The sequence below is a fragment of the Schistocerca gregaria genome, chromosome X (genome assembly GCF_023897955.1).
Source record: "Schistocerca gregaria isolate iqSchGreg1 chromosome X, iqSchGreg1.2, whole genome shotgun sequence".
Lineage (NCBI taxonomy): Eukaryota > Metazoa > Arthropoda > Insecta > Orthoptera > Acrididae > Schistocerca > Schistocerca gregaria.
The window spans coordinates 111,715,810-111,730,535 of record NC_064931.1 but is presented as its reverse complement, the minus strand read 5'-3'; the positions used below and the strand labels follow the sequence as shown (position 1 = coordinate 111,730,535).

The window sequence follows — 14,726 nt, the reverse complement described above, 5'->3', positions numbered from 1 at the left end:
GAAAAATGTGTCTGGAAAAGAGAAATTTGTTAGAAGTTTAGGATGCCTTTTCTTAAAATATATGTGTGGAGTCAAGCCATGTATGAAAGTGAAACACGAAAGATAAACAGTTTAGACCAGAAGAGAACACAAGCTTCTGAAATGTGATGCTACAGAAGAATGCAGAAGATCAGATGAGCTGATCCCATAACTAATGAGGAGGTACTGAGCAGAATGTATGCAGTGAAGAACTGGCATTTAGTAATTAGAAAGGTCTCACCATTGGTTCCTTGTACAGACTAAGAACTGTGATGAGCAGAGTTGTCTATGTTGACATCACTGTACCTCCCCTCATGGCATAGCCAATGGCGGAAACACATTTGGGTTGGACTGATGAGCAGCATAGTAAGGGTTCTCATCTGAAGAGACTGCCACTGTCTCACAACTGTCAGTTGATATAGTTAAAATAACCTACAAAGCCCAAAAATTAATATTAATGATGATGCACTAAGTAGGACTCAGTTGTGTTTGAATACGTTAGTAAAGAAACCAACAAATATCATAGAGGGAGGAGGAAAACTCACAAGTGAGCTTGCTTTGTGCTTAACATTGTATCTCATTTTGCACATTCTTCAAATGGCTATCTTGTGAGATACAATTCTAAAACTATACAGCAACTATTCAAAAAATGCTGATTCTGTGAAATTAAGTGATAAGGATATTGTGTAAAAATGACTGTGATAAATCTTTCAAAGGACTTCTCAAGAATATTACTGTTCTTACACTCACGTGCCAGTATAGTTACTCTTTAATAACATTAATGGATTTAATATCACATTTGAATGAAATGTCATACACAAAATCATAACAAACATGAGTTTTCACTCTTGTGTATGGTTGAATTACAAGTTTTAAGTGATTTCTGTAATCACAAATAAAACAATTCAACATATCAACCCTTATCTGAAAGATGAATTTCCTCAGGCTATACAGTTTATAATAACCACAGCACAACTAAATATGAGCTGTGTTTCAAAACTTGCAAGAGTAACTTGTTTAAAAATTTTAGTGCAAGCATATTCAAGAAACATATGCAAAAATTTAGAACATAAATGATGAGAGAGAATTCTTGTAGCCCAGCCATGCTTAAAATTTAAGAAAACCATAACAGTTTCAGATCAGAGTCAGATCTCTCTGCTGTCAGCCAGAGACTATATCTACAATATGGTAACTATCTTTAAAACTGACTGCATCCAAAAATTTGTAAAGCAGGTTGACTATCATTCAGGTACATATCCAGTGGGTGCCAATGCTTGAAATCATACTAGGTAAGTAACAACAGAAAGTCATGCAAGTTTCCTCCCCACAATTTTTTGATATTGTAACAATGAAAAATCATTTACTTTTCAATAAAACCAGGGGAAAAATTATGCTACTACTGGAAAAGGCACAGAATAAATATGTGAGAAAAATTTAAGGTGAATCACTAATAACAAAAATGATGTAAGTAACTTACTGATTACAAAAACTGTAACAGCTTATGAACTAATTTTAATTGGTTTAAATGTAATTGTGGATAATGGAAATGGCAAATCACACAGGCACATTAAGCACATTTAGATGGAAACAGTGGCTTCAACAACTGTAAATATAGGTGGAAAAATGTGATTAGTAATTAATGATCTGTTAAAACCCAAGACAAATAATTTTGCATATTAGCACCAAACAAATAAAACACACACACACACACACACACACACACACACACACACACACATACACACACTGACCTTTATATTTCACTTCAACTACATTTAATTCTATGCTCTATTTTTCTCACTAAATAAAATATATATGGTATCCATCACACATCAGCCCCAAAATATGCTAAGTTATCTATTTTTCCCCAGTAAACAAAATATGTATGGTATCCATCACACACCAGTGTGCCCCAAAATATGCTAAGTTAAAGTTAATACAAGTGTTTTCTGGAGGCACCCACCTGCCATATGAAGCAAATTACCCACATTCTGTGCAGTGGATGCAGAAGCTGAAGCCATGTTGTGTGTAGCGGGTGGTGGGGGAGGCCGCATATCTGCACGATCGAGGCTGCTCCTACCACCATCAACCCAGCGACCACCTACACATGCACCACCTACTGCACTTCTTGCTACATTGTTAGTAACTAATTGTTTTGCACCCACATTATAGTACCACAGCCACATTGGTCACCCCATGTTAGTTTACTACTTTGATGAACAATTACTCATAAACCCAAAGAACACGTAAGCAGTGGAAAATTAAACCATAGGACACTTCACAACATACCTGATTAATTGTCAATACAGACAAGTAAACTGCAAAATAGCTTTGGTGTACGTAAATGGTAGTATTCTATTGAGCAATATCAAATTTCCGTTATTTATCCATGTAATTATATAAGAGTAATAGAAACATTTACATTCAGTTGTAACTGGGTTACAGATATGACCTCTTAAGTTTTGAGGATTCCAATCTTTACAGAGTTAATAATTCACTATTTACTAAAACCTGTCACCAAAACAATCAAATTTATTTACTAGAGTAACAAAACATAGAAATCAAGAGAATAAGAGAATGTTGTAAAGTAACTTTATATGAGTCTATATTTCAGGTAATAAGTAAACCTAATGTTTGGAATTCAGATATTATCAAAAAGCACTTGGAGTCAATTCAACAGAAAACAATTCAAGCTTCACAAATTTAGATGCAGTGCATGTCTGTATTATTTTCTGAGGGTACACATTTTTCCTTTCACAATTAGGGGACTGCAAGAAAGCATTTGTTGGCAAACAGTAATATTTCAGTTAATCAAAGACTGTTAAGGCAGAAATGGAATGCACATTATTGGAAGGAGGCTATGATTTACAGCTTTTAAAAATATTTGTAAAAAATCATGATGTTGCACAATAGCTCTATGTCACTTTATTACAACTACCAGTTTTGCTCAAACAACAGTCCATCACCAGGTATATAAAAGAAGGACATTAATTACAGACTCAAGCCCAATCATGATCTTTGTGCCAGTATCAACAGTATACATTAAATGCAGCAATCTTTCAGAACACCAGAAAAAAGAAAATATCCAAGTTATACATAAGGCAGTGTGTTAACTGGGTGAAGGACATGGTGAGATTGAATTGACCTTAGCTCTTGTGTCGCAAGTACATACTTCCCATTTTTGTGACAAGAGCAAAAACCATTTGAGTCAGGTCATCCATTTCACACTGTTAATGTGTTGCCTTATGTATAAATTGGGTACTTTTGGGCATGCAAATGATATAATTGAATGCATGCATGTGCTGTAACTAATATCTTTTGTAAACCTTAGGATGATCTGTCTGACTGAAACTGGTAGTTATTAAAAGTGACGAACAGCTATTGTGCAATCATGAGTTCTCGGAAGTGGAATGCATTCCCCCCCCCCCCCCCCCCCCCCCCCCCGAATGGCATTCAAGTTTTATTGAAACTTTATGACATGGCTCTTATCTTTGTGGAGTGAGTTAAGGTACCTTACAGTGCCAAATATACAGGAAATACAGTTAAATCCGATATATATCTAACTCTGTTCTGCATAATTCTCATTTATATGTAACGTCTTCTCAGTCTCAGAAAAATATAATTTAAAAATATGATAATTAACAAATTCTGGTAAAAAAATGAGTTTTGCATAACGGTAATGAGCATTGTTGCTTTAAAAGAAGCCCCATCATATTTTCCTCAACTTTATTGATGTACAAATATACAGTGAGTGGGTGGTGCAGAAAAGAGAAGGGACAAAAACATAGTTAACCAGAGTAGGTTGCATTAAAACAAAGACACTACTGGCACTGTTGTTTCCAATATGAGAATTTCTTTCATAGTAACAGTCAAGTAGTTAATAGTTGCTAGCGGACATTTATTACTGAACAGTAGTTCTATCCTTCAGTTGCTTGGAGACAAAAAAAAGGAGTAACTTACACACTAGATCAGAAAGTAAAATTCATATGAGAGGTGGATCTGAGATTGCTTCAGTCTTAGAAGTTGCCTATATCACGCTATGTACAGTCATCAACAAGAAACAATATTTTGAATGAGTTTTTAAAATTGGGTGAAAAATCAACAAAATGCAGCTGTCTGCAAAAAACAGATATATGTAGATTTGTAAAAGGCGCTTTTTACATGGTTCCAGCAAAAATAGGCTGCAGCTCTACCGATCAATGGCAACATGCTAAAAACAAAGATGATAGATTTAGCTAGAAGTATGAATGTCACAACTAATTTAAAGGCTTCATCAGGATGCTTACAAGGATTTAGAGATCATCAAGGAATCATAGGGAGAACAATTTCTGGTGAATGGAACGTTGTGGACAATGTCATGATGCAACACTGGACTGATGATGTTCTGCCAGGTATCTTAAAGGGACTATCAACCTAAAAATATCATCTAAAACTGTAATGGGACTGGTCTACTCTACAGTCCACTTAGTAGTAAAACATAAGTTGGAAAGGTAACAATATTGTGAAAAGGAAAGCTGCCACTCACCATATAGCGGACATGCTGAGTGGCACATAGGCACAACAAAAAGACTGTCACAAATATAGCTTTCGGCCAGTAAGGCCTTCATCAACACTAGACAACACACACACACACACACACACACACACACACACACGACTGCAATCTCAGACAACTGAGGCCACACTGCGAGCAGCAGCACCAGTGCAAGTTATATTTGTGACCGTCTTTTTGTTATACCTATGTGCGACTCAGCATCTCCGCTATAAGGTGAGTAGCAACTTTCCTTTTCACAATATTGTTAGCTAGAAAAAGTTGCTCATGCTCTGGAGGGAAGAAAAGTAAAATCTGTGTGACAGTTCTTCTCTCCATGAATCTCCATGAATGCAAGTGGATTTGACAAACCTCCCCCACTGGTGACAGGAAAATCCAAGAATCCAAGGTGTTTCAAACATCTAAAGATGGAACATATGGAATACAATTCCAATAAAAATTCTTGGATGACGATGATTTTAATGGAACAGTGATTTTAAAAAACTGGACATTAGAATGAAAAAGGGGAAAAAAAGAGGATCCTCCTCCTTATGGATCAATATGTGGTGCATCCACCCCAAGTAGTTAGGGAAAATGTTCCAAGTGGAATTTTCCCTCCAAACTCTACTAGTGTTCTACAGCCACTTGATTTGGGCATTACTGCAAATTTCAAAGTGCATCATAGGAAAAAAAACTGGTTCAACATATGATAGTGCTGACTGATACACGCAATAAAAATCTCTCCATTAAATTACTACAAGCCTAGAATTTATTTTGGCTGCCTGGAAGCTGGTGTCATCCTCCACAATAAACAACTGTTTCTGCAAAGCTGGTGATTTATTAAGAGACTGACATTGATGATGATGACAGAGGTGATGGTGAAGTCGTATCTGATATGAGCTATCTCTATCTCTATCTCTACTGGAGGGTGCAGATTTTGACAGTTTTGTACATTTTGATGATAATCTCATCATGTGTGGGGAGCTACAGACTGAGGAGATCATTGCTAACATGTGCCAACAACGCAGTGGTGGTCAAGAGGATGGACCTGTTCAAGTGGCAGTGATGGAGATGGCGACTCAAATACTGAAACACTTAAACTGAATGAAGTGTTATGTGCTATCAATGCGTGCAGACATTATACCGGAGCAAACAGCTGTAGTGAAAAAGCTATGAACTCATTAATAACTTTGCAAAATGAGTGGTATATACAAAATGCACAAAAAGTGAAAAAAGCCAAATTATCTCATTTCTTTAAAGCAGGATCAGTTTCAAAATAATGTAATTTTTTAAATACTGTATCTTTGTTGCTTGTACAGTGCAAAGTGCCAAATTACAATACTGCATCTAATTTCTCTAAAGCATAACTGAGCAATATTTTTTCTTTCTCACTGTACTCTGTCTCTGTCAATTTTAAAGTTTACATATTATGTAGGCCCACTGTATGCTTTTTCCCTGTGAAAAATGTGATGTGTATTACTGTATCTATATCTGACTTTGTAGTAATTCTAAGTTACAAGTAACCTTTTCACTTCCCCTTGATATACATATAAATCAAGTTCAACTGCACTTAAGTATATATATCAACTAAAATTAAGAAACACAATAAGTATCTAGAACTTCAGTTCTACCAATGAAATTGTTTATACATATATGAAAGTGTATCATACAACATCTCTTTGTCTCCCTCTACAATTTTTATCCTTCTCTCTCTCTCTCTCTCTCTCTCTCTCTCTCTCTCTCTCTCTATCTATCTATCTATCTATCTATCTATGTCTCCTCCCCCTCTGATCCCTCAAGATGCGTGTGTGTCCTACCAACCCATCCCCTCTCTTAGACAAGTTGTGCAATTAACTTCTTTTTGCCCCCAATGTGATTCAGTCCCTCCTCATTCAATATATGATCTACCTATATAATCTTCAGCATTCTTCTGTAGCAACACATTTCAAAAGCTTCTGTTCTCTTCTTGCCTTAACTGCTAATAGTTCATGTTTCACTTTCATACAAAGCTACACTCCTGGCAAATACCTTCAAAAAAGATTCATAACATTTAAATTCAAATTAGATGTTAACAATTAATGGGTAATCTGACAGATTTTGTTTTCATAACGATATACTGAGGCCATCAGTGCCCACTTTAAACAATATGACAAATGGAGGCCACTGCAATAACAGCATATTAAGGACTAGAAGTGGTTGTGAAGGAACATATTAAGTTGAGGGGAGGAGGTTCACATTGTATCACTGTTCCAGAAGAACAATGTCACAATTGTAAAAATAAGTCAGATATAGTGAAGTAAATAAACAGCTTTAAATGCATCTTGGATACATAACAGTACATCTACTGAACAACAGTTATCCTTGTCAGGCCAAAAAGTAGTCAAATCATCATCAAAATTTCAGCTCTTTACTGTGTCACTTCAGAACAACTTCACAAGTTGTGTCAGTCATATGGCGGAGGTACAAGCATAGTATCAGTTGGAATATTCTTCACAGTGGGCACTGTAGCCAAAAACCTATTGAATGAAGGAAACATTTTTCCACTTTGGCAGCAATATTTCCATACTCGAGAGGTTCAATTTCAGAAATTTCAACATCAAACCATAATGATAACACCCACACACTAATTGGGGAGGTGACAGCACTCCAGACCATCACTGATTTAGTTAAAAGGACAAATGTCCATTTCTTATCTAATGGTTTCCAAACACAGACTTCCCATGTGGTCTCAATTTGAAAGTTGACTCATAATGCACCTAAAAATTTCATGGTGTCAGTCACTGTTTAAGTATGGTTACAGGTTACACAGTGACAATCTAGTGAGGAGTTTATCAAACATTGGAGATAGGAAGAGTTTATGAGCTAAGTTACTAGTACAACTTACTCAGGCAGAAAAGAGCAAGGATATGTTCATGTTATTTATACAGCTTCTCTGTTATTAATAACTCCATTTTAAAATCCATGAAATACCATAATAAGCTCCAGTGAAGTTTCACATGCAGTAGTCAATAAGATCATAGCAAATGTGTAGCAAGTACACATTAATTTTACTTCCAATATCACTTAATTAACTTTTTAATTCTTTAGAATTCTGTGTCACTGTTAACGGTTCTTGTTCTGAAAGCTGATCATCTCCTTCAGCACAATCTCCAATAGCTGCTGGGTAAAACATATTAGACAGAAAGCATTCTAATATGTCAAATACCAGGTCAGTAATATCAAAACAACATGTGCTGCATGATGTGGAACACTTACAGGGAACGGTTTTAAGGACTTAGATCCAGAGTACAAACAGCAAAGCAATGAAAGCAATTCAAATCATGAAGAAGGTTCTTTCAAATAAAGTGTTAAGCATACACTTAGTGTAATAATTACTAGCAAATTATTTGCATCTCCTTTGTTTGTTTAGCAAGTATATAATACTGCATTTTATTTTCATAGATCTTGATTGCTGCAGAGAAATGTGCACAGCCACAATAACTCAACAACAATAATGAAGAAGATAATGGGAGACATGGTATGATAAGAATTCATTATAACACATAGTTAAAGAAAAGAGGTTACATGGATCACCATAAAAGTCACCAATGAGTGGTACGGAAATAGGCCCTCATTTGCTCAAATGTCTGTGTGATTGTAAGAAAAAGTGCAGCATGAAGATTGCGGAAATCAAAAGACCAAACTTTTTAATGATTTTTGGAACTTATCACCTGATGACCAAAGATGTGAAGTAATTGTGGGGCTAGTAAATGAAAACCAAAAAAATACACAGACCGCATAAGATAACCAACAAAAGAACAATGAGTAGGATACACACACTCAGGACTCCAATACGTAAAGTGATGTAATGTATTTGAATAGATTTAATGTGTCATAAAAGTCTGTTAAGAGTACTCCCCGATCAGAGAAGAAATGTTATAATGTTGGAATGTTCCTATAGCCAATGAGGTACGGCCCTAATGCTGCATAGATGAACTGCATTTCATCTTACAAGAGAGATTTTTCAGATAATAGTTTTCAAGAAATTGATAGCGTTTGACAATATATAGTTCCCCTGAAGCTCCCACAGCTTCTTAAAGTACTTCTTAGAGTTCTTCTGAAGTTCAGCTAAGTATGCAGACCGCCAGATCTTGACCCAGTGGATCTCACAACCCTAAACAAAATTTTATAGAGCCATATCTCACAAATATAAAGGTGGTGATTACTTTGTATGTGAGTGAGAGACTTGTAAAGTTGGAATATTCAGCGCAACACAAGAATATGCAATACTGTATTCTGTTTCCTGAAGCCTTTTTGACATACTTTATTTGGAAAGTCATATCAAATCTCTGTTGTGTTGGTAAATAAAAACCTGGGACAGTTCTTCACATAGCTTTGTAGACAAAAGGTGTATGCCCTATTTTTCTAGATTCTGGACATAGTAATAACCAATGTGACATTTCTGCATAACAATTACATCAATAAACAGTTCTTTATTGCCATAAAAAAAATCAGTGTCATTATGAATGTGTATCAGCGCACCTGAAAATGTGGCACACCAAACAGTCATTTGTTCTTCCTTCAAACTCAATCAAAAGGACATATGCTCATTTACCTTTCAGTTATGAGTTTATTAAGATATTTTAGTCAGATAACTAATTTTAGCTTAAATAACCATGTTTGATTCTTTACCTGTGTAAAAAGCACATAGCATTACAGACATGAAACGGAAACACAGTACGGTGAATGTAACATAATGGAAAAATAGTTACCCAACACAAGATACCGTAGACATCACTAGTGTATTCTCACTTATTGCAGCAGTTGCATACAAAGCACAGTTAGCGGCAGAAGCAAAAGCAGACTTGATCTTATCTATCAATCACAACAAGCTGAAGGAAGTAAAGAATTGCACATCACATCAGGTAAAATCCCTGCTTCCTTCCAAGAGAAATACTCGAGTGGAGAGTCAGGGACCAGACCCAACAACCTACTCGGGCAATTAATCTACACATATCAATTACTGCTGTCCGAGGATAAGGTTGTAAGTGTTTCACAACGTAATTAGAAATGCAACCCTGGTCAGCTTCAAATATGCTTAAGTGTAAGGATATACGGAGACCAACAGCAGAATACATCAAGTGAGCTGCTTTAACCAATGTAAGATACAATGGGCATTAGCTCCACTACAATTCATAACTGTCTTAAGGCCCCTAACATGAACTGCAATTAACAACCACTGACAGGTTTAAAAGAGAAAAACATTCATAATGACACTAATACTGCCACAGACTCCATCTCCTGCTGGATACTCCAGTATAAACCTAATCTGAAAACCCACTGCAGCACGAACAACTAAACTTGGTGATAAAACATGAGCATCAATGTCTAGTGCTGTATTATATAAATTTGGTGAATGAAGCCCACTCAATTCTCGATGTACTGAAATATAATCATGAGCAATGTCACCCTATTACTATTTGCCGATGTCCGTCTGCTTAGCTGACTGGTAACGTGCTTGCCTACCACACAGTGGGCCAGGGTTTGATCCCCAGTTGGGTTGGAGATTTTCTCCACTTGTGCACTGGCTGCTGTGTTGTCCTCATCATCATTTTGTCCTCATCATCATTTCATCCTCATCACTGGCATGCAAGTCGCCCAATGTGGTGTTGACTGCAATAATATGCACTCGGAGGCCGAACTTCCCCGGATGGGGCCTCTCGGCCAGCAATGATATGCAATCATTTCATACTTTCATTTGCTGATATGATTCAGAAGATGTAAATCAACTGCCAACAACTTGGCCCTGATAGAGGTATAAATCCACCAGGCTTTCCTACATAAGAAGCATTGTTTAGGGGTATTTTTTGATATCAATGAGGCACACAACACTACTTGGAGGCACAGTTTTCTCTGAAGCTACACCAATGGGGCTTTCGTGACCACCTCCCCATCTTAATTTGGTCCTTCCTCTGAAGCCACCATTTTAGGCACAGAGTTGATGGTAGACTGTCAGATAGTTTTGTGCACGAGAATGGTGTTCCCAGGTCACTGTTTTGAGGGTCACGCTCTTTACCATAGCTATTAATAGAAAAACATCCACAGTATGGAGTCTTGTGTCCAATGCTCCTTATTTGTAGAAGATTTTGCGATCTTCTACTCTTCCTCCAGTTCTGAAGCAGCAAGTCATCAGTTGCAACTTATTGTGAAGAGGCTGTAGGTATGAGCTGCAAAGACTGGTTTTACAGCTTCTGCGAAGATTGTGTGTGTGTGTGTGTGTGTGTGTGTGTGTGTGTGTGTGTGTGTGTGTGGTGGAGGGGAGGTGTTCATTTTAATCGTTGTGCGTTGTCATCTTTTTACTTTACCTGAATTGCATATGTGGGACATCATTCTACCATTTAAAGACTGTGAGGTTTCTGGGCCTCAATTTTACTCCAAAATGTCATGATTACCACACCTAGAGGACCTGAAGGGAAAGGCCCAGAAGGTACTAAATATCTTGAAGTGTCTTAGTCTTGGGTCTTTGGGATCAGACAGGAGATGTCTGCTCCAATTTCAGACTGCCTTCATGTGACTGCGGCTGGGCTGCAGCTGCATGGGTGCACAATGTAAAGGGTCAGCAAGACATTCTCAACTCATGATCATTGACATTAAACATCATGAGGGCATCAGGCTGGCCATGGGAGCTTATAGAACCAGCCCCGCACTGTCTCAGTGCTGAGGCAGGTGAACGATCACTTATCATCCAGTGGCAACTCCTCATGGTGGATCACGTGTGTAAGTTCCTCATTATTCCCAATTCACCAGGGGCAATGAACCCATTTGGTACCCACACAACATACACACTGGAGTCTGTTGGTATGGATCACGAGGCACCACAAATCCAGGGTTTTAACCACCTACCACATGGTTATGCATGCAGGCACCCAGAGTAGTTTTAGATTTAGTGCAGTACAGGAGAGGCAGCACACCTGTTTTTAATACATTCTTTTACAACATTTCAATTGAGCACCACGACTCTTTAGCTGTATTTACAGATAGGTCTAAACAGTGTGACTCTGTTGGTTGCTCTGTTGTTTGCCCTGATTGTGTCCTCAAGATCCAACTGTCCTCAGAATTTACTATTTGGACACAAAATTACATGTGATCTTGCAAGCACTGGAGCAGATGAGACACGTTTTGAGTGATAAATTTCTTGTCTGTTCTGATTCCCTGAGAGCTTTCACTCTCTAGAGCACTTATACACAGCAGATAAAGCAGTCCAGAATATCCAGGTATCCTGGATGCCCTCCTCCAACTAAAAACGCTGGGGAAGGAGGTTTTTTTCTACTAGGTGCCAGGGTACATGAGTGCATGAAATGAAAGGGTGGATGTGGTGGCCAAGGAAGTGTTGTGATCCTCAGTTCAGCGAGCCACCCCCTGCATTCGGTATTACCTCACTGTTGAGATCAGGAGCAATGTGTATGCAGGAAGAAAAGTGGCTGAGAGTGACACACAACAAACTTCGAGTTTTAAGGTATTATGATATGTCCAACCTGTTTCTTAAAATTTTAGGAACATGTTCTTAATATGTTAACAGGATGACTAGCTCATCCATATTTTATGTATGTGGTCAGCCAGTCATAATTTCCTGTGCAGGTAGTTTAGAACCTTGTTGTTTGATTTATATTTTAATCACAGGTATAGCATCTTTCACCCTTCCTACACTGTCTAATAGCATGTGAGATACAGTATTTGTGTGGGTAAGTCAAAGTGAGATGGGAGCGAGTGAATGTCATTTTGTAGGTTTAACTCCTCTCACTGGGTGGCAACATTTTTGGCCATTTTCTCTACATTTGTTTCTTTTAATATTTGTCAAGGCACTGGTAACCTTGATGTTGAGTGCCCATTAACTCCAGACAAAACACACACACACACACACACACACACACACACACACACACACACACACACACACACACACACACACACAAACTAAGGACTTAATTCTTAATTCATAACTGTAAAAACTGAGGGGGCATGTTTAAATTCAAATTTTACTAACCATGTAATGTCTTTGGTATCTACAGATATCACTACGCACTTCAAAGTACTCAGTCCTTTTATATCTGATGATGTTGAAAGTACTAGTATCAGTGTAGAACACTTTTGTTCAAATGAATGACAATATTTCATTTTCTCTTTTCTTTGTATGTTCACTTTTGTATTTCATCCCTTAGTTTATTTAAATAAATAAGTTAATAACAAAGTTTGAACAATCCGGAAGTATATGATTAACACACAGATGCTTACGAATAGTTCCTTACACCAGCAAAGCTTTGTGTTACATCAATTAAGTGACTTTTGTATTGCAGTGAAGGGCCCCCTTTATGTGATAATCTTGCTACGGACAATTTTATTACTCACCTGGAGAGTCTTGATAATGACCATTCAGTTTTGCTGGAGAATCTGTTGCCAGCTGGGAGGCAGTAACTGATCGTGTCTGCAGGGTTCCCGTCTTTGATGGTGAACCAGAACTTGGCTATAAAATAAACACCACCATTACATGTGAGAATGTATGTCTAACTTTACACAGTAGGTGCAACTACAACACGTAATTTGTCACAATAATTATAATGCTCATGTCACAATCTCAACAATGAATGTGTTCAGTATTGTCATGTTGAGCATCTGTTGTACTACAAGATTCTAAACAATTAATTCACAAAACTGGTGAAAAAGACGAAATGTCACATCTGAGTTTTTTTATGTTTACAAAGTAACATGGTCACTCTGTAAGTCCAAATTCACCAGTTCTCCCTCACCAGAAGTCCCTCAGTGTTCTCCATGTGTTTAAAGGATATTACTTACATTATCCTCATTAGAAAATAGCAAACTTGGCTATGAAAATGAAATGAAGCTTGCACACAACATATCCCAAAAGCATAAGAAAAGTGCAAACCTAAAACAAAAGAGGGATAGTTATAGCCAGAAGAAGAATGGCTCTAAGCACTACGGGATTTAACATCTGAGGTCATCAGACTTAGAACTACTAAAACCTAACTAACCTAAGGACATCACACACATCCATGCCCAAGGCAGGATTTGAACCTGCGACCATAGGGGCAGCGCAGTTCCGGACTGAAGCGCCTAGAACCACTCGGCCACAGTGGCTGGCAGTTATAACCAGTACATCACATCATCTGAGAGGCATGAAACAATTAAGAGAATGGTTTTCCATGAGATCAACACATCTGGAACAACAAAAAGTCTCCTGATGCCATCTGACAACTGGTGATGCTCATGGGGTTTTAAAACAAATTTCCAACTCTTCAGCTACTGTAAATACACTCTTCCTATTTACCTGTTTACCCTTTAACCTCTTTACAAATTCTAAAAAGCAGAGATGTAATTGTGTTTTTAAATTTGTGTTTGTAATGCAAACTCCAACAGTACCTCTTTCAATGGTCATTAAGTAGTGGCAAGTTCCTTCATACAATATTAAGAAATTATTTTACAACATTTGATTATCAGAAAGATGGTTTTGTATTCTAAGTTTCAATGTATGTGTTCTTACTGACTCCTTATTTTGCGCCGTTGATTCTCTCTCTAGTACATGACAGTCCACCTCCACAATTACCTGATACCATTCAATGAGATGTTCAGAGCATGGAGTTGAGAAACATTGGACAAGAAAGGTGAACCAGTTTAACAGCAAGTATTTTTCATAAAAGGAATTAAAACAAGGAAAATATTATCTATTACATGAGTTGATACTAATAATACCTAACTAACACTATCTGGATTTACAAAGGAATAAAACAGTAAAAATAATCCAGCTGATTGGGCAGTTATGATTATTTCCTCACTTCAAGATATAAATAATAAAAACCTATCTCTCAGTATCATTGCAAAATTCTCTGGCGCACAATTCAGTAAATTTACTGAAACAATTTTACTCAGTCTTACCACTAAGAAAAATGAATACTGTTTATATCTGGTGGCACATTTGCAGTAATAGACAAGCCAGATTCTGATCTAAGAGCATATTGTGTTAAATTTTATAAATGTTTTTAGATTTATACTGATCCCTGAGAGTCACATTTCAGTTGGAATCAGCTCCAGTAAGAAAAGTAAAAGGCCACTTTACACTACACAAACAGAAGAACAAGGGGAGAAGGTTATGGTTTCACCTCTTCATGGTGTCATCATTACAGAG

The 14,726-nt window shown here is 37.2% G+C and overlaps 1 protein-coding gene across 1 annotated transcript in view; it reads right to left on the bottom strand.

Moving 5' to 3' along the window:
• The window catches only part of LOC126299170 (dystrophin, isoforms A/C/F/G/H), a 2,370,611-nt gene that overhangs the window by 14,803 nt on the left and 2,341,082 nt on the right, over positions 1-14,726 (bottom strand). The window contains exons 72-73 of the mRNA XM_049990931.1: positions 12,935-13,049; positions 1,982-2,119 (exon numbers count right to left, since the gene is read on the bottom strand). Coding sequence (XP_049846888.1) covers positions 1,982-2,119; positions 12,935-13,049 — 253 coding nt within the window. The remainder of the gene's footprint in view (positions 1-1,981; positions 2,120-12,934; positions 13,050-14,726) is intronic.